The sequence below is a fragment of the Muscardinus avellanarius genome (assembly GCF_963383645.1).
Source record: "Muscardinus avellanarius genome assembly, chromosome: 5".
Classification (NCBI taxonomy): domain Eukaryota; kingdom Metazoa; phylum Chordata; class Mammalia; order Rodentia; family Gliridae; genus Muscardinus; species Muscardinus avellanarius.
The window spans coordinates 13,968,064-13,988,802 of NC_137790.1; the positions used below are offsets into that span (position 1 = coordinate 13,968,064).

The 20,739-nt window shown below is 45.8% G+C and overlaps 1 protein-coding gene across 3 annotated transcripts in view; it reads left to right on the forward strand.

Annotated features, from left to right (window-relative positions):
- The window catches only part of TIAM1 (TIAM Rac1 associated GEF 1), a gene marked incomplete at both ends in the record, with an annotated part of 154,675 nt that overhangs the window by 2,875 nt on the left and 131,061 nt on the right, over positions 1-20,739 (forward strand). For all 3 annotated transcript variants that reach the window (XM_080695940.1, XM_080695941.1, XM_080695942.1), the window contains 2 exons: positions 11,821-12,268; positions 19,836-20,008. In XM_080695940.1, the coding sequence (XP_080552066.1) occupies positions 11,821-12,268; positions 19,836-20,008 (621 nt within the window). The remainder of the gene's footprint in view (positions 1-11,820; positions 12,269-19,835; positions 20,009-20,739) is intronic.

The following is a 20,739-nucleotide window of genomic DNA, read 5'->3' on the forward strand; positions in this document are numbered from 1 at the left end:
GTGAGCACAATGCTTGGGTGTGGGTGCACCACCTTGATTTCATCCCAGTCCTTGGCTAAACTGCGAATGTAAGGTTAGAAATGGCAGGGCCTCCCTCCCCGTGGTCCCTGGGCCTGCCCTATGAGGCCTACTTCTGCATTGTTTCTGTGACTGATTGCGGAGACAGGGACCGATTGAGGGTCACCAGAATAGCCCTGATGGAGGGCTGTCCCGAAGGCATCAGATTGTCATCCTAAGGCTGATTCAGAGAGAAGGACTACCATGCTGGCCTTGGGGTCAGAGAAGCACATGTTGACATAGACTGTAAAAAGTAGCACGTCTCCTTTGCGGCTACGTCTGCTCTGCGTAAGACTTGAGGCCAGTGCCTGGCTGTCTGCTGTCCATCCTCTTGGTTCTAATGCTGGGGGAAGCCAGGCCTCTGTTCTCCTCTACATGTAACTGGCCGGCGGGATGGAGCCTTTTAGTCCCAGCCACTCCTGGCAGAGGTGCAAAGCCAGGCTTCCAGGTCCGGCCCTTCTGAAAGCTCTCATGTGTAATTGTTATATGACTTTTCTATTTGTTGGCTTGTTGCCCTCTAAAATTGTTAATATATGGAAGTGAAGTCATCTAAGTATGGTGTCTTATAAAGTCACCGTTTAATGTAATGCAAAATGCTATGGACCAGGAATCCTAAGAAGGACATCTGCATCTTGGCTCAGCCGCAGAACTATCGGGTGACCTTGGGCGAGTCCCCACCCTCCCATCTTCTGCATCCTTCTCTGTCCAGTAAGAGTGACACTGGCCTCTAACAGGGCCAATAAAAGAACCACATGAGGTGCTGTGCTTGGAAGCCCTCTGCAGGGCCTATAAAACGAACGGGCGGAAGTATTATTTTCATATTGACTTTATATGTTGAGGTAGGATCTTTAATGACTTGAAACAAACCACAAAATTATGCACAACACTATCCATCCGCCCACATTTCCTAGGCTAAGTTTGAGCCCACTGTGTTCCAAACAGTGTATTTTAAGAGGCAGTGGGTGTGGAAGCTTCCTTGAAAAGAATTTTTTTTTCCTTTCTTTTTTTTTGGGTAAAAGTTTTTGACCCGGGGGACCTCTCCAGTGAGCTGGAATCATAGACATTAAAGTCTCCTTGGCCCTGGTGATATAATTGAGTTTCTAATAGTCATGTCAGCAATTTGACTCCCCCAGAAGAAGTTTCTGGCCAACATTTGGTCCAAGAGCACGGCCTCTCTGTCTGGAGGAAGAAACGTTTTATCTGAAATAGTGTGAACAATTTCATTTGATTTGAAAAATGATATTAAAAAAAAAAGAGGGTTTTTGGCCCTTCTCCCTGTTTTTGTATTTGTTTAGTAGCTGGATACATTCCTGAAATGTGCAGACCCGGGAGTTCACACGTAGGTCATCAAGTGTGCTACAGTGTCCAGCCCACAATGATTTGCTTAATTGTGTCTTTGAACATATGTGTGGTGTGTTGTGTGTGTGCCCACGCTGCACATATAAGTTTGTATTGTGAGTCAGTATGAGTAAAACCTTATCCTGTGTGAAGCACAATTTATTTGCATTGATTTCTGGAAAAGCATATAACCAGGTGGCTTTGGGGCTTAATTAATTGATGGCTAGTTGGTGTTTGGGCCTGAATTTGGCCTCTTTGTATTTCTTTGGTTACAGAGAGAGGAAAGGGCAGCCTGTGGTCATTCAAAGCGGGGGTATCCGCATATCTGAGCTTGGTAGCATGCGACTGTTGCCTCTGGGTAACAACCTTCTTGGATCTCAGTGCCTCTAAAAGGACATTGATGGGAGAACTGCAGGAGGGAATGAGTGGAAAGTTTGTGCCATGGCCTGATGCACATTATAGATTCTCAGTAAACAATGGTTATCTCATGTGAGGGTGAAGTTTGGCTCAGTGTTCTAGAGGTCAGCGCCCCGCAGTTTTGAGACATTCAAAGAATGAATCTGGTGGGGCCACCTCTCTTGTTGCCAGGTTCTGAGTTTATGAGGGGAGCGTTGGCTAGAGTCATCGTGCACCCCTGTGAAGAGAACTTTATCTCATCGGGCAATGGAAGAATGTGGCTGAGCTCCACTGAGCATGCCTCAAGGAGCCACGGCCCCCGGAGAGCTCGCTGCAAGGGAGCCCAGGCGTGGCGCCGGCGCTCGGTTTCCTCAGCATTGCTAGCACACCACTGTAGGGAATGGGAACTGGATGCGGCAAAGCTTCCAACCAGAGCTAAAGGAAATACAAGAAGTGGCCAGCTTCTTGGAGGAACGGCACCGATCACCTTTCCACCCATACCTGCTGCTTTTCAGAGAAGAGAGGGGTCGAAAGAGATGAAGTGACAAGGTCTCACAGCTGATCTAAAACCCAAGTCAGTCAGGCATGGTGGCATGTACCTGTAATCCCAGTAGTGGGAGGCTAAGACAGGAGGATGGCAGGTTTGAGGACAACCTGAGCAAGTTAGGGAGACTTTCAGCAAGCTAGTGAGATCCTGATTTAAGACAAAAAAACAAAAAAACAAAATAAGATTGTGAGGTGTAGATCAGAGGGAGAATGCCCTTAGGTTTAATTCCTAGTATAACAACAACAACAACAACAACAACAACAACAACAACAACAACGACAACAACAACAACAACAACCCCAAACAGGTTTTTAGACTCCCTGGAGAGCTTCTGTTCTTTTGAAGTACACCCCACACTACAGTCCTGCCCTGATGGTCTTAGATTTTATCAAAACCCTCAGTGCTGGTACAGACGCCAAAAGGGACATATTGGCCGAAAAGGAAATTGTCATTGCTTCCTCCAGGCACCTGAGAGAGATGACCAGGGTGACCTCGAAGGAGCCACACCTGGTGAGGCAGTCACAGATCAGCCAGCAATCCAGTTCTTGGCTTTAACAAGTTAAAGGGTTGGCATTATCAGAGGGGGATCTCAGGGCCTAGAAAACTTGTGCTTATTTTTAAAAGTTTGTTTTGCTTGACAACTTATCTTAAAGGGCTCAGAAATAAGCGTATTTCTCAAGCTGGAAATTGGCCTCAGCAGCCAAGTGATTCTTAGCTTTTATCACCGATTCCTTTGAGAATTGGCTGAACATTTTGGACCTCTTCCTGAGATAAACACACGGACCACCCTTCTGCAAATTTTCTCAAGAGGTCCACAGGTCTCCCGAAGTCTATGTAGACCCTCTGGTTAAGAACCTCACATGGATTCTTCACGAAACAAAACATTTTCATGTGAAATCTATTTTTAAGTAACCCCTCTCTTCCTTTCCTTCCCCTGTCTTCTGTTTGATGCTTTTTTTTTTGGTGTGTGTATGTCTCTCTTTATCCTTGTTTTTCTGGCATGTAAATTAAGCATTGAGATATTTATTTTGAAAACGAGCCCGTCCATTTTCAGAAAGAATATCCATCTTGCTTGCCAGGGTCTTTTTTGGAGGAGCGGGAGGGTGAGTAGGTAGTTATATCAGCAGTTTTCAGATCCCCCTTTGCTCTTGAAAAGTATGGTGGAGTCTAAGGGGCTTCTGTTTATATGGGGCAAAGCTGCAAATACTCATCACCATAGTAATTGCAATAGAAATGTAAAAATGTTTTTATTTTAAATTAGCAGTATGCCATTAGATATTCACATAAATATCTTTTTCTTTTATAGGGGTGGTACTGGGGTTGGAACCCAGGGACATTCTCCCTCTGAGTTTATACCCCAGCCCCTTTTATTTTGAAATAAGGTCTCACAGTTGCTGAGGGTAGCCTGGAACCTGTGATCCTTCTCTCTCAAGTTCTGGGACGACAGGTGTGTACCGCCATACCCAGCAGATGTTCCACATAAATATCTTTTTATTTAAGTTTTTTAAAAAAAATTATCAAGTTATAACAAAGTGAAATGGGATAAGAGACCTTCTTTTATATTTATGATTTCTGGTTTAACAGGAGATATCCATAAATGTCTCTGCTCTTACAACATGCTGCTTGGCTGGACCATAGATTCCCAGTGTGTGTGTGTGTGTGTGTGTGTGTGTGTGTGTGTGTGTGTGTGTGTCTGTCTGTCTGTCTGTCTGTCTGTCTGTCTCTGTCTCTGTCTCTGTCTCTCTCTCTCTGTCTCTCTCTGCTTGCTTTCTGCTGTCTCTGTCTCTGCCTCTCTCTCTCTCTCTCTCTCTCCCTCTCTCTCTCTCTCTCTCTCTCTGCCTCTCTCTCTCTCTCTCTCTCTCTCTCTCTCTCTCTCTCTCTTTGCTCTCTCTGTCTCTCTCTGTGTCTGTCTGTCTGTCTCGCAGTACTGGGGATGGAATCCAGGGACATTCTACCTCCAGGCTATACCTCCAGCCCTATTTTTAATATTTTTAAATTTATAAACAGGGTCTCACTAAGTAGCCAAGGCTGGCCACGAACCTGTGATCCTCCTGTCTCAGCCTCCCAAGTATTGGGATTACAAGTGTGCACCACTATCCCTGACTTACCACCTCATTTTTAAAGCAACAACAACAAATATTACTCAGTGCACCTGCAGCTACTCCTGCCCTCCCCCTGGATCCTTCCAGTATCGTCCACCCTGGGGTGACATTACGGATTTGGAGCATCTCTGCTGGACCATATGAGCAAAATGTGGCCCTTGCACAAGTATCTGGAATGTTCAGGCTTTTGCACAATCACATTTTAAAAATTTACTATATGAGTGGAAGAAAGTCTTTGACCCTCAGCTCCAACTGTGTTCCAGCTCTGTGCCAGCGTTGGTTGCAGGATTAGGCTGTGAAGATCCTCAGGGGCCCCGTGGTACCCAGTGGAGACCTCAGGAGACCCCTCTTGGCCTTTTCGCTTTGTCATTTGGGCCCAGCTGGCATTGGATCAGCCACCATGGACAGAGTGTCTTGCTTGGGCCATAAGATAGCCCAGTTTGTCTCTTGTGATCCCAGCATTTGGGAGGCGGAGACAGGAAAGATCACGGTTTGCAGCCAGCCTCAGCTACTTAGTGTGGCCCTTCGCAACTCAGTGAAACCCTGCTTCAAAGTAAAGAATAAAAAAATAGGGCGGGGGGGTGTGGCTCCGAGGTAGAATGCCCCTGGGTTCTATCCCTAGTACTGAAATAAATTAATAAAATATAAAAAATAATAATGATAAAGAAAACAATTTAAATTCAATCTGGTTGCATCCCTCTAAAACATAAAACAACTGAACTGCTTGAGTGGCAAATTTCAGCTTTACAGCTAGGGCTAATTTGTCATCTCCACTTTTGCTGAGCGGGAGCTGAGCTTGGCAAAGACTAAAACCTTCAAATCAAACTGAAATATTTTTTTTTCCACGAGAAACTGTTTTCCCTGTTTTGAGATCGTGGTGGAAAATGAGCAGCAGTTAGTTCATTCAACAATTATTTTTGAAGTGCCTACCCCATGCCAGGTACTATTCTTGGCACTTGGGATGCGTCAACGAGAAAAGAGTCCAGACCTCATGGAGCTGGGCGTGCTGAAATGGGGGTGTGCAGTGGCAAATAAGCAAGTGTGTGCTGTGCAAGAAAGACCAAGGTGAGCGTGGCGGGGTGGTGGTGGATGTGGGTAGTGACTACAGACAGGGTGTTTAGGGTGGGCCTTCTGGAGAGAGTGGGGGCCTTGGGTGGGGCTTGAAGGAGAAGAGGGAAATGGCTATTGAGTTAGAAGGTGAAAGGAAGCCCCATTGGGCTGGAGTAGAGCTGGGAGATGAGGAGGAGTAGAGAGGAGCTGATCCCAAGAAGTTGGCACAGTGCTGGGTGTCGCGGCGAACACTTGTCATCCCAGCATTCGGGAGACTGAGACAGGAGGATTGTGGTTCACAGCCAGCCTCAGCTACTTAGTGAGGCCCTTTGCAACTCAGACACTGCTTCAAAAAAATAAAGAATTAAAAAATAGGGCTGGGGATGTCGCTCAGGAGTAGAACCACCCCCTGGGTTCTATCCTCAGTACCGCAAAAAAAAAAAAAAAAAAAAAAGTTGGTATGGCTATTGGAGGAGGGAAAGGGAGGAACATGAGGATTCTTGGAGGAGAGAGGGTTGGGAATATGTCTTGGAATGAGTTCTTTAATTTCATTGGTGTGTAGATGCATCTGAGACTCAGGTTCAAGGAAGGTCTTGAACGACTGTCTGTGCGATTCTTCACGTTGCTCTTGAAAGATTTATCCAGCAGTGATCCCTGGAATGGGTCAGTGGGAGGAAGGTAGAACAGGGAGATGATGTGGTCCCAGGAAGAGGCGAAAATGGAATGCGCATATAGCATACCATGGGGTAGGGAGTGGAGGAGATGGCTACAAGGTGGAGACACATCCCCAGGACAACAGTTGAGGGGAGAAGATGATTAACTTGGACATGAAACGCACTCTCTTCAGGGGTTACCTGGAGTAGCATCTCAAGCATTTGCCAACTTAGCTCTGAGTCCCTTTTTTAGTAACAGTAAGAATCTCATTTCCAGTGGTTGAATTGAAAGACACTGTGAGTCACTCCCACTGGTGATCATTAGAGGACACGGAATGGGTGTTGGAATCCTGAAAAAGGTACAAAGATTTTGCCCTGAGAAAGGGAGAGAAGGGAAAATAGAGGTGGACTCCTGTTTCTAGCAAACCAGGAGTAACAATGACTAGTAATAACGCCCAAGAGTTGCTGATGTGCAGCGTACATGCCATCTCGATTTTCTTTTATTGTTATGTTTTGTGAATGGGAAAATAATTAAGAAGGTGGATTGGTATTAGACTTAAACCTATCTGCCTATCTTTTTTTTTCTTCCCTTGAGAGCTTATTCTCCCTGGATTGTTCAGAGATAGCCTTCCTTCCATGTTGGTGTCGAAGTCAAGCTTCTTATTTTATTTTGCATGGCTGAGATGTTAAGTAGGGCCAAAGGTAGACATGATAGCAATTATTGTTAACAACCTCGAGTTAGTACTGTGTGTCCAGCACAGTTCTGGCTACTTTTCCTGAGTTAACTCAGTCTCACAGCATCTTATAAAACATCTGACAAAGTAGACATTGTTGCTGTCCCAGTATACAGTGAGGAAAAGGAGAAATTGATACAGAGACTTTGACTTAGAATTGATATCCTTTGTACTGAGATGACTCAGGTACTTAAGGAGGGTAGATTGGGTGTACCAAGGAGAAACTGCCTAGAACAAGGATGGTGTGTGTGTGTGTGGGGGGGCGTGGTGATGGGGATTCTTAACATTTGGGGGACAAGAGGAAGAAAAACTAGAGGAAGAAGAAGAAAATCTAGAGGAAGAACAGTTTAGATTTTGTGTGTGTGTGTGTGTGTGTGTGTGTGTGTGTGGTACTGAGGTTCCTGGAAACCCTCCTACCTCTGGGCTACACTCACAGACCCATTTTATACTTTTTTATTTGGAAACAGGATCTCTTAAGCCAGCGAGGCTGGCTTCGAACCTGCGCGATCCTCCTGTCTCCGCCTCCCAAGCGTGGGGATTACAAGCATGCGCCACCATGCCCGGCTAGTTTAGAATTTAACCAAGCAGAATTAGTTCTAATTCAAGGTTGTTACAGTTCAAAGTTCCCTCGTCTCACTGAAATTCAGTTACTTCTATGTTATATTTCGCTTCTCTGCACAGATAGGTTTGAGCTAAGCTGGATCCATCAGAAAACTGAAGGTGATGATTAGAAGTGGTTCTTAATTGCCTTTGACTTCTAACCAGCTACAAGGCTGTCTGAGAACCGAGATCCTCCGGTCTCAGCCTCCCATATGCTGGGATTACAAGCGTGCACCACCATGCCCGGCTAACACAGTGCTTCTAACATGCAGAGTTGATTTTGAGCTAATTTCCTGGAAATCTCGCCTGGATCATGCACCATATTGGGACTTAGTTTTTCTGCCCTGGCTACTAGGTTCGTTTGTCCTTCCTTCCTTCCTTCCTTCCTTCCTTCCTTCCTTCCTTCCTCCCTTCCTCCCTTCCTCCCTTCCTCCCTTCCTTCCTTCCTTCCTTCCTTTCTGGTACTGGGGATGGAACCCAGGGGCATTCTACCCCTAGGATACACCCCCAGACCTATTTATATTTTAATTATTTATTTTGAAACAGGGTCTCACTGAGTTGCAAATGGCCTCACTAAGTAGCTGAAGCTGTCCACGAACCGTGATCCTCCTGTCTCAGTCTCCTGAATGCTGGGACTATAAGCATGTGCACTACCATGCCTGGCTCTTGAGTTTTTTTTTTTTAATTTTTTGCAGTCCTGGGTATTTGAACATATGCCCAAATACATGATAGGCAAGCACTCTACGACTGAGCCACATCCCTGGCTTTCTTCTGACTTTTTAAATTAAAAATTTGTATCTGGCCAAATACTCAAGGACAAGTCCTATGCTAAAGTATTGAATTAGGTACCAGGGCATAGCTTGGGTTTGTTATCAAGACTGCAGAGGCTCCTGACTCTACCCTGGCATATGACTTCTGTATTGCTGCTCCTGGGAAGAGTCAGAAGGGTCACAGGTGCTTCTGGGTACAAGAAAACACAGGTTTCTCAGTTATGAAATGTCCTGGAGAGTGAGGTGGGTAGGAGGAGGAGCTCTTCCAAAAGATGGGCACAAGGCAGTTTGTATCACAGTGATAGAAAAAAAGGACGGTGTCGAGCAGGGTCTCTGAGTGGATTATCCCTATAACCCGTGATTCTGAAAAATGGGCTTCTGGGATTTGGGACATGCCAAGCTTCAAAATAGAGACCAGGGCAGGGCAGCAGGTGTTTCTCAATGGGTTGGGTCACGTGTCAACTGGGGGATGTGCGCTGCTCAGCCCGATTCACTTCTCCTGGAGACCAGGTGGGGGGTGTTGGGCCACAGATCCAAAAGCCTTCCCCAGCAATGACACCGAGTGGTGTGCTCCAGTGCTTGCAAGCTCAGCTGTGGCCAGCAGGCCTTTTCGCTGGAAGACTCTCCTCCCTGCTCAGTCTGGTGGCCATCTCAGAGTTGAACACACATGGCCTGGGTCACGGCAAGTCGCAGCCACAGTGGGCATGAGCAGACAGGTGTTCAGGTGTGACAGAGAGGTGGAGCCTTCATGCTTTGTTTACCGAGAGAGTGACTGTGTTCTGCAAAAGGATGGGTGGGCTGTAGGACTCTAGCCACGTATGAGGAACCTGCTGTAGAGTAGGCCTGTCTGATGGCTTTCTCTTTCTGCCTCGTCCTCTCTGCCTTTTTTTCTTTCTGTTTCATTTCCTACATTCAGCTCTTTGCTGGGAAAACCTAGAAGGCGTTGGTGGTAACCAGGAAGAAAGGAGGTAGCCAGGGACTTGAGTCCTTTGTCAAAATCCAGTCAGGTGCGGCTGGAAATTCAGCCATGGAGCCGCTGTATAATAGTGGGAAAGATATTTGGAAGCGAAGTTGATGACCTTCCATTTTTCCCTGGCCAGACTTACAGTTTTCTGAGCCCCAGTATTCTTATCCGTTGGTCGAGGAGATGGTTATGCAAGGTTCCTTCATATCTTGCAACTCTGGAGGTTACAAGATGACTGGGGTTAATTTTCTCCTTTGACTGAAGTCTCTCCTGTGGACTAGAGATGTTACCCCCGCGGCCTTTCTCTGTCTTCTAGAGAAGTATCCCATCTCTTTGCCTTTTAGAGGAGAGCAGTTATAGCTCAATCCTTCATGCTTGTCCTCACCTTCATCAGAGAAGGATTGAGACATGAGAAAATGAATCTGGAAGTTTGGGAGATTCACAGTCTTCTCATCTGCTGTGACAGTTGTCTATAATCAATGATTCTCAAATGTATTTATTGTCTCATTATCAACAGGGAAGCACATAAGTGTCCCTGCCAGGGAGAAATGCAGGTTGAGAACAGTGTTTTCCTGTTTGTATGGAGGGTTTATTTTTACCAACTGGATCTGGGTCCTTCATGACCATCATTGGAAGTTACTAGGCAGGAGAACAGACAGCAAATGATGGGGCCAGCAATTACAAGGTGTATTAGTCCACTTTCAGCTGCTATAACAAAATACCCGAGGCTGGTTAATTTGTAAAGGAAAACACACATGTTTATTTAGCTTGCAGTTTGGGAAGTAGCCACTGTCATCTGCTAGCTTTATTGGGGGCCTTCTATAGCATCATGGTGAGAGTGCTTACAAGAGGGAGAGTCACGTGGCAAGAGAGAAAGCTAGAGATACAGGGGTCCAAGTCATCATTTTCTCACAACTCTCTTGAAGGACTAACCACAGGAGAATAGCATTAAACCTTTCCAAAGGTGATGCCTCCAGTGACCTGATCACCCACCCCATCCCCACCTCTTAAAGATTTTACCACTGCTCATTGCAGTCACATGGGGTCCAAGCTTCTATCCTGTGAACCCTTGGGGAACAATCCACACCCCACCCGTGGCACAGGCCTCTACATCTGGGCTGCATCTGATTTATCTCTTCATCCTTTTTAAGTTTCTCTAATTCCCATTGGTCGTAACTCCATTAAAAATGGAGTTGATTCTTAGAAACGTGCCCACCAACATCCCGCTTCTCTTCCAATTCTCTCTCCTGCCTTTTTTGGGTCTGGTTATGCACCTCTTAGTTGCCCACCTAACACGTTTCTTGATGACAGTGAGCTCTGAACCCTTCCACGTTGGAATTGACTAAGTGAGATCAGGAGCTGTGGACATCTGGGCTCTACTCAGGATAATATAAGTTAGTGGCATGGCCCCTCATGCCCCCTGCCCTGCCTCTCAACAAAGATTTGAGCTCAGAATTGAGAGTTTTATGACAGTTCAGAGCATCTTGTTGGCTTTTACATGCTTGAGCCTGGATTAGCTATTTATTAGAGTAAGAACTCAACAAACGTCGAAACTCTTAAACCGTGTACGACTGCCATCTCTCCTGTGTGGTGCATGTTCACTTCCGTAGAGAAAATCAGTCTCATTCCTTAACTGGTAGACTGCTGAGCTGTCCAGCCCAACACTGCTATCTTTGTCATCCCTTGATTACGACCAGTATTTAATTATTGTTTATGAAAATGCCTGTAGCACTGGAGAGCCATTCAGATTCTGATTTAACAACAGACCGACCTGTCTGTCCCAGAAATGCTCAGCACCGGGGCAAGCTCTAGAAGTTCCAAAATGTTTTAAAACTGGGAATTGATACCCTAGCATCTTGGCAGTCGCCCCGAGCCATCACTTGGTCCAGGGGCGGCAAGTTACCTGCGTCAGGCCGCCAGCATCCTGGCTTTGAAAGGGCAAGGTAATTGGAGAACTGGTGTGTGGGAGCCCTGAGACCCACAGTCTGATTTAGCACAGTGCAGAGCAAGAGAGCGCTTGTTTTCGAGAAGGGAAGCTGATTAGGGCATCTGGGCTCTTGCCTGCTGCTGGGACATGGGGTCCTGCTGGGTGAGTGGGTGAGGTGGCACTCTATTTACTCACCCCATTATGAAACAGACTGAAGCAGGCCTTGTATTAAAAAGAGAAAGAAAGAAAGAAAGAAAAGCTATCAGCTGTGAAGACCTAGTTATACACTTCAACCTCCTACCTCTAGAGCAACTAACTAATCTGCCTGCGGAATTTCCCGGAGTCCACGGCAAGCCCAGGAGGGTGAGGACTCCGGGCGCTCTCAGCGTGCTGATGGTAGACTCTCTCCGTAGCTGATTTGCCAATTAGCTAATTATCTAAGTCAGATGAATGATAAGTCCTTTGAAGTGTTCGCTGTTTCTTTTATGTTTCTGGAACAATCTAAATGGTTCGCCTTCACGCTGGGCGGCCGAAGGTTTCCCGAGCAGCTCCCTGGTGGCCGGGGCGACGAGAAATTGGTGCAGGAGGAGAGGGGAGCGGCGCTGCCTGGCTGGGCCTTGGGGAGCCCCTGGCTGCCTTCCTCCGAGTGATGCGTGGCTCCTCTCTCCCTTCTCTCCCCAAGGATGTCAACGCCGGCGAGGGCAGCGAGTTCGCGGACAGTGGGATCGAGGGGGCCAACACCGACACGGACCTCCTGTCCCGGCGCTCTAATGCCACCAACTCCAGCGACTCGCCCCCCACCGGCCGGGCCTTCGTGGGCAGCGACAGCGGCAGCAGCTCGGCCGGGGATGCGGCCCGCCAGGGCGTGTACGAGAACTTCCGACGGGAGCTGCAGATGAGCTCCACCAACAGCGAGAGCCTGGAGGAGGCGGGCTCGGCGCACAGCGACGAGCAGAGCAGCGGCACGCTCAGCTCCCCGGGCCGCTCCGACATCCTGCTGAGCGCCGCGCAGGGCACCGTGCGCAAGGCGGGCGCGCTGGCCGTCAAGAACTTCCTGGTGAACAAGAAGAACAAGAAGGTGGAGTCGGCCACGCGCAGGAAGTGGAAGCGCTACTGGGTGTCCCTGAAAGGTGAGGCTGCAGGCAGGGGTGCCCGCGTGATGGGCGTCTTTGCCGCCACACCAGATGATTTCCTGGGAGCTTTTAGTGTGTGTGTGTGTGTGTGTGTGTGTGTGTGTGAGTGATGCTGGGGATTGACCCCCCAGTCTCATTTATTTTTATTTTTAATTAGTTAATTTATTTATTTTGTGGTACTGGGGGTAGAAACCAGGGGCATTCTACCTTGGAGCTATACCCCTGGCCCTGTTTTTATTATTTATTTATTAGTTATTTTTGCGGTACTGGGAATGGAACCCAGGGGCCTTTTACCTCTGCGCTACATGCCCAGCCCTATTATTCATTATTTATTTATTTGTTACTTTTTGGGGTACTGGGGATGGATTCCAAGGGCCTTCTACCTTTGAGTTACACTGCCAAGCCTATTTGTTTAATTTTTCTTCTTTCTTTCTTTTCTTTTCTTTTCTTTCATTCATTCATTTTGCAGTACTGGGGATGGAATCAAGGGGCCTTTTACCTACGAGCTACACTGCCAAGCCTATTTGTTTAATTTTTCTTCTTTCTTTCTTTCTTTCTTTCTTTTTTTTCCTTTTTTTCCTTATTTCCTTCCTTCTTTTCTTTTCTTTCATTCATTCATTTTGCAGTACTGGGAATGGAACCTAGGGGCATTCTACCTCTGCACTACACCCTCAGCCCTATTATTTATTATTTATTTATTTAAATATTTGCAGATGTGGGGGGGCTTCTAGAGCAGTGACTCATCAAGAAGCTTAAATTTAGCTGGGTGGTGGTGCAGGCCCGTCATCCCAATTCTTGGGAGGCTGAGATAGAAGGATGGCAGGCTCAAGGCCAGCCTCAGCAACTTAGTGAGGCTCTCAGAAATGCAGAGAGACCCTGTTTCAGAATAAAAACTAAAAAGGGCTGGAGTATAGCTCTGAGGTAGAATGTCTCTGGGTTCAATCCTCAGTACCGGAAAAAAAAAAAAAAAAAGAATAGAATAGCACCTATTTCATAGGGTTCCACTTGATGTTAATGGAATGTCTAAACCAACATGTTTTTTGAAAAATTAGTCTTTCTTTTATAGTCAAGCTGCAAGTATTTGAGCATGCTTATACAGAGAAGCATGGGTACACAAGTACATATCACCATGCTTTCTTTTCATATAACTCGTATTTTAATGTTGCTCTTTATCATTGATATATATGTATTTCTGTGCATAACCTGCATATGTTTCTGCAGTGGAGACTTTGTCATTCCTTTGTGGGTTCTGTGTTTTCAAAAGCCGAACACTTCTCAAGCACCCGGAGAGTTTCTGTCACTAGGTGGATCTGCAGCGGGGTTAGTATATGGCGGGATGGACAGGTTAACGCTATTGAAGGACGGGCTCAGGAGAAGGAAGCCAGGGCTGACCCCGGATGGTGCAGAAACTAAACCATTGGACACCGGTTTCATTAACAGAGCTTGGTGTGGGAGCATCCCACCAGAGCTCCGCATGGTGCAGAGAGCACAGTCCAAGCAGGTTCAGGTGACCCCACCCCCACCCCGTTGCCAGTGGTTCCAACTGTTGCTTCAATTTTGGGTGATCCTAGTGCAAGAATGTACAGGTTTTGCTGCACGCCACAGATACCCATTATGACAATAGCTTTGACCAAGCCAGACAGGACTTCCATCTCAGGCTCGTGTGGTTAGCAACTCTCTCCTATGAAGTCGACCTGGGACCAGTTCCTTCTGAATTGTTGTTCAAGTCTTCCTAGAGCGTCATTGTGTGAAGGTGTGTGGTCATGGTCCTGCTTACAAAACACGGATGTCCATCCTGTGGGAACAGTTTGGAGAATTGCCGCCATCCTTTCCCGTAGATGACCTTCCTCGGTTTAATTTGGAGGCATCTCAGGGTTGTGTCTGAAGGGCCTGGGTCGTGCCAGCTGCCCTTCTGTAGAGGATGGGATGAGAGGTGGAGGTGCATGTTGCGGGATACTGCACTTCTGTTCCCTGTAGCCATCCCCTGTCATTCATCTTATTACTTGGTGCTGAGTATCTAAAGGTCTGAATCAAGATCGCCTGTATCCCAGTCACTTAGGGTACTTTCTGGGTTGTACCTCAGACCTCTTAAACTTCTAGGTCTTCAGCAGGCCCCTGGCTTCGTTGCTGTAATAAAGCACATGGACTAGGTGTAGTTACGGAACAGAATTGTCCTGTCTTATAGTCTTGGAGGCTAGACGTCCGAGGCGAAGGTCCACACCTTCAAGGTGGTTTCTTTTGTGTGACTTGGGGATGGCTGTCTTCTTTGGGTATCTTCATGTGGTTGAACTCTGTAGCTAGGTCCAAATTCCATCTTTACCTAGGTCCAAATTCTATCTTCTCAGCCGGGCTCGGTGGCGTACGCTTTCCCAGCATTCAGGAGGCTAAGACTGGAGGATCATGGTTTGCAGACAGCCTCAGCTACTTAGTGAGGCCCTTTTCAACTCACTGAGATCCAGTTTCAAAAGAAGAGAATAAAAAAAAAAAAATAGGGCTGGAAAGCCTGGTGTGGTGGCACACGCTTGTAATTCCAGCATTTGGGAGGCTGAGATGCGAGGATTGCGGTTCATGGACAGCCTCAGCTACTTAAATCATTTGCAACTCAGTGAGACCCTGTTTTGAAATAAAGAATAAAAAAAAAAAGGATTGGGGGGTATAGCTTGGAGGTAAAATGTTCCTGGGTTCCCTCCCCAAAATATTAAAAAAAAATTCATCCTCTCATAGGGATATCAGTCATGTTAGATTAGGGTCAATCATATGCTCCTTCCCCCAATTTGGAGAAGGCGGGAGTCAGAGGACTTGGAAGGCTCACAGTTCAACCTGCCACGGGCTCTGGATCTGTGGCATAAACAAGCTTCCCAGGTGATTCTTACTCTAAATTTGAACACAACAACAATAGTGACATAGAATAAAATAATGAGGTGCCTGTTTCTGCTTGGGACATAGCAGAGGGGCTTATTTTGTTTCTGCCATTTCTATGGAGAATAAATGAGACAGGAAACCTGAGCGCGGGCATGTGGGAGCGTGGCCCACAAGCCCGTTAGAGGAAGGAGCCTTCGCGCGCCTGGTGACCCAGATCGGAGTGACAGAATCTGTCAGGAAGCGGCCCAGAACATGGAGCCGCTGCGCCCTCCCCTTCTTAATCCTGACAGGCTCCCATTATGTGCTGACACACGCGAGGCTTTGTCCTTGCCACTCAAAAGCGAGACTCGTCGCCGACTTTTTCTTAGCCGCCCTTGGATATTGAGAGAGAAAAAGCACAACACCTGGGAACTGGGAGATAGACTTTCCCCAAAGCTTCTTTCTCATTATACAGAGTAATTAATTTTACAATTAAAAAATATCATTTAGAATTTATCTTAGAATGACTTCAAGCCAGGCGTGGTGGCACACGCTTGTAATCCCTGCACTTGGGAGGCTGAGACAGGAGGATCGCGCAGGTTTGAAGCCAGCCTCAGCTACTTAGTGAGGCTCTCAGCAACTTAGTGAGACCTTGTTTCCAAATAAAATATAAAATAGGTCTGGGAGTATAGCCCGGAGTTAGAAAGCCTCTGGGTTCCACCCCCAGTACCACCAAAAATAAAAAATTTAAAAAAAAATTTTAAAAAAAGAATGACTTCATGTATCATTCAAGAACTTGGGGATTTTATTCAAGTGAAGGTGCAGGCCAGTAGACTTGATTAGGGACTGACTCTTGGATTTGCTGCTTTATGTTATTTTTAAAAATGGAGGCCGGGCGTGGTGGCGCACGCTTGTAATCCCCGCATTTGGGAGGCAGAGACAGGAGGATCGCGCAGGTTCGAAGCCAGCCGCCCGCGCTGGCTTAGGAGACCCTGTTTCCAAATAAAAAAATGTAAAAAATAGGTCTGGGAGTGTAGTCCGGAGGTAGAAGGGCTTCCAGGTACCCCAGTACCATCAAAAAAAAAAAAAAAAAATGGGAACAAGGTAGCCAGGCGTGGTGGTGTGGTGTAATCCCAGCATTAGGGAGGCGGAGACTGGAGGATCACGGTTCCTGGACAGTCTCAGCTACTTAGCGAGGCCCTTCGCAACTCGGTGAGACCCTGTTTCAAAAAATAAAAAGACTTAAAAATAGGACCGGGGGTAGAGTTCGGAGGTAGAATGTCCCTGGGTTCCATCCCCAGTATCACCAAAAAAAAGAACAATTTGATAATTGAGTCAAAACTAATTTCAGCCACCTCCTGTGGCAAATTAATCTTGATCTACTTTGAAAATTTTTTTTTAAAAAAGCTATGTGAAAAGATCAGGATTTGGCAGTACCCCCTTATTCATTAGGTATAGATTTCTTTTTTCTGTTCCCAACCTGTGCTAAAGTATGCTGTTTCTTTTGTGTTAAGAATCTACGGATCGTTAGTGTCATGTTACTCATAAAGATGATTTAGAGCAACATTTCTCAGCAGTAGCAATACTGACATTTTCCAGATAATTCTTTGTTGTGGGGAGCTGTCCTGTGCATTAGAAAATGCTTAGTAGTCCCTCCGTTGCGTTAGTCAGCTTCCTGTCACTATAACAAAATACTGGAAATAATCAACTTATAAATAAGTAGAAAAGGTTATTTCAGTTCATAGTTTCAGAGATTTCAGACAATGATATGGTTTCCAATTGCTTCTGGCCCTGGGGCAAGGCAGCACATGGTGGGAGTGATTGGCTAAGTTAACCACTAATCTTATGGCCAAGCAGCAAAAGGGAGAGGAGGAGGAAAGGGCTTGGGATCCCACTTTCCCTTCAAGGACATGCCCCAAGAACTTCCACCTCTTAAATGTCCCACCACCTCCCAATAGCACTGTCCCCAGGGACCAAGAATCCAACACATGAGCCTTTATGGTACATTCAAGATTCATCTGTGTAATACTTTTCCTGCTATAGATCCCAGTAGAGCACCTCCCCTCTAAGCTGTGGTAATCAGAAACATCTTGCTGGGCATGGTGGTACACTCTTGTAATCCCAGCATTTGGGAGACTGAGACAGGAGGATTGCGGTTTGAGGACAGCCACAGCTACTTAGTGAGGCCCTTTGCAACTCAATTAGACTCTGTTTCAAAAGAAAGAATAAAATAAAAAATAGGGCTGGGGGTGTAGCTTGGAGGCAGAATGCTCCTGGGTTCCATCCCTGGTACTGCAATAATAATAATAATAATAACAACAACAACAACAACAACAACAACAACAACAACAACACGGACAACAACAACAACAACAAATAAAAATAAAAAAGAAACATCTGTAGATATCTCTAATTTGCTCTGCCATGAGACATAGAGGAAAAGTAGGGTTCTTCTTCCAGTTTTGTTTTCCTCTTTATCCCTAATCTATACTAAAAGCCTAGAAATAGGAGGTAAAGATGGTTTTGCTCTTTGATGTAAATGTTCCTAATAAATCTTGAGGAACCAGGCGTGGTGGCGTACGCTTGGAATCCTGGTACTTGGGAGGCTGAGACAGGAGGATCACAGGTTCGCAGGCAGCCCTGGCTACTTAGTGAGACCTCTGCAACTTAGTGAGACCCTGTCTCAAAATAAAGAATAAAAACTAGGGCTGTGGGTGTAGCTCAGAGGTAGAATAACCCTGGGTTCAATCCCCAGTACCACAAAAGCAAAGCAAAGCAAACAAACAACAACAACAACAAAAAACCTTGAGATCTTCAAAATCACAGGAATTTTGAGGAAAAATAGAGTTGAGGCAGAACACTGAACAGTATGTATCTAAATTATATGTATACAGTAAACACCATCATTAGCAGAGGACTTTCCCTTTTTTTTTTAGTGGTACTGGGGTTCCTGGAAGCCCTTCTACCTCTGAGCTACACTCCCAGACCTATTTTTACATTTTATATTTGGAAACAGGGTCTACTAAGCCAGTGCACGCGGCTGGCTTCGAACCTGTGCGATCCTCCTGTCTCTGCCTCTCAAGCGCGGGGATTACAAGCGTGCGCCACCACGCCCGGTGACTTTCCCTTTTTTTTAAAAAGGAGAGAGACATAACTTAAATTGATAGAAGGAATCGTTGAGACTCCTGAATTATGGAAAACAAGGACAAGTATAGAATCGTAAAGCTTAGGAGCACTGTGCCATAAGGACTTGTAGGCAGAGCCCGTGGTTAAACTGCCAAGGGGAAGAAATGTGCAAAGAGTGGGCAGGTATACCAGTATGCCATGTTCAGCTGTGTTTAGGGATGTTGCCTTTAGCAGCTGTTCCACGGCAATGTGAAATACTATGGGCTAAGAAAAATTGCCTTCAAACCAATGTGACTTTTCCATTGCTCTACCTCATTCAGTGCTACTTCCTGCGTATAAGCAAATTTCCTTTACAGACTCATACTGTAACGGAATAGATTGTACTTTCAAGAGCCTGGCAGTTCACATCGAGTGTGGTACTCGCTTGCGTTAAGGAAAGTGGCGGACATTGTGGTTTATGTTGAAATGGAGGAAGAGTCATAGAACCTAGAAATAGGCTTCCCCTGAAGTTGGTTTCAATTAGTTTGGGGTGAGTGTTCAGCTAGTAATTGCTCTAAAAGTGTGCTTCTAGTTCACGTGGTGATGGGAATATCTGTTGAAGCCTCTTGACCGCACACCTATGAAGTATTTCTACTGCTACCATCTCCCTGGTTTCATCATGCAATTAAGTGTAGCCCAAGACTCCAGCTTCCCCCAGGTCATCAAGTATGTGCCATACATTTCTCTTTTCAGAGAGACTAACGTTGTAGTTTATTTCTGGGGAAAAAATTATAAGTAAGATCCTAGGCCAAAAATCGATCTTTTCTTTACCTGAAAACATCTAAAGCCACCGTCAGGTGTAGTTTCTCCATGGTGGTGATCCTGGATCCCACTCCATTTTCTAGCGTTGCCTGGTTGCATGGCACTCGTGGAGAGGTGGTGACCACTTGTCATCACACGATGCTGGTTATATGTCTGGCCTGAAGTTGAACTGTGTTTGCAATCACTGCTAGATAAAGGATCCTCAAAACCCTACATACCTATGAGGATGCTTCTTTTTAAAATTTTTTATTATTGGTGCATTGTAGTCATACATCTTAATGGGATACAAGATGGTGGAGACATACATGCACACATCACCCAATTAGCCCTTACCCAGTCCTCACCCCATTCCCTCCCCATCCCTCCTTCCCATGCTTGGCTTAGTGATTGACTTTGATATGTTTAAGTACATCATGTGCTTTAGAGATTTTCCCTCTTTTCCCTTCCCATCCCCTCAGTTAAGTCGCCTTATTTGCTCATCTATAGAATCTCCTTCACCTAGAGCTCTGAGGATGCTTCTAATGACACATTCTAGTACAGAAAGTAAGGCCTTTAAAGAAAATGAGGGCATGTACCACAGAGTCCTTGGCTAGTTTACAAGCTGTGACTTAAGAACTTTCCCTTTGTCTAGGCTCCTCTTCGACTCTAGGACAAGCCCAACCCCATTCTCTTTCCTTGTTGGGTTCCTCATGCTTCAGTTCCCAGCCGTCAACTGCGAACAGCTTTTTGTTTCCTCTTGAGACTTTTTATTGCCAGATGCAAGGCCCTCACGCAGAGCCCTATTCTGTTTCCTTAGGGTGCACGCTCTTTTTCTACGAGAGTGACGGCAGGTCGGGAATAGACCACAACAGCATCCCGAAGCACGCGGTCTGGGTGGAGAACAGCATCGTGCAGGCCGTGCCCGAGCACCCCAAGAAGGACTTCGTCTTCTGCCTCAGCAATTCCCTGGGCGATGCCTTCCTCTTTCAGGTTGGTCAGATACTTTCTTTGTAGGATGCTTCTCAACTTTGAATGGGAGACCTTTTTTTCTAGTCTGTCTGTCTGTCTGTCTGTCTGTCTGTCTCTCTCTCTCTTTCATTATAATGATGGGACTTATCTGTTACTATAGGAACAAAAAGAGTGAATGAAAAAGTAAACTTCTGTAACAAATCCCTGGAACCAGAGATCTCACCCAGAGAGTTTCACGAGGAGGTCTAGGGAGAGCTGCATGCAGGATTGGAGGAACTCTCTGTGCTTGCTGTGGGTTGAGGATGTCTTACTGTAGCTTCAGTACCATTTGTGTAGCTTTTTGCAATGGGATCGTGAGATCCTTAATTTAGACGCGAGTTGAGCTGTCAAAAGTTTTTTACGATAATATGTTCTCTTCTAATATTAATCATAATGGAAAATAATGACATCCTAGAAACGACTGATTGTCTCTAAATAGTTTATCTCTTCATCCTACCAGAACTTTTTACCTAGGATTCTTGGAGTTTGACTGTTAATTGTTATCGAAAATACTTCTTTGCTTTAGGGTTAACATGTGCTTTTATAGGGAAGGCTTTGAGTTTGCTGGGTTATAATTTACCCTGCAAGAATGTTTTTGTGGTTTTAATTAGGAAGGCTTTCTTTGTTTATTCTCAATGAATGACTTCTTTAAACCTTTATTCTGTGCTTCCTAAGTGCCATATTCAGTGCTGTTATGAATACCTTTTGAAGCC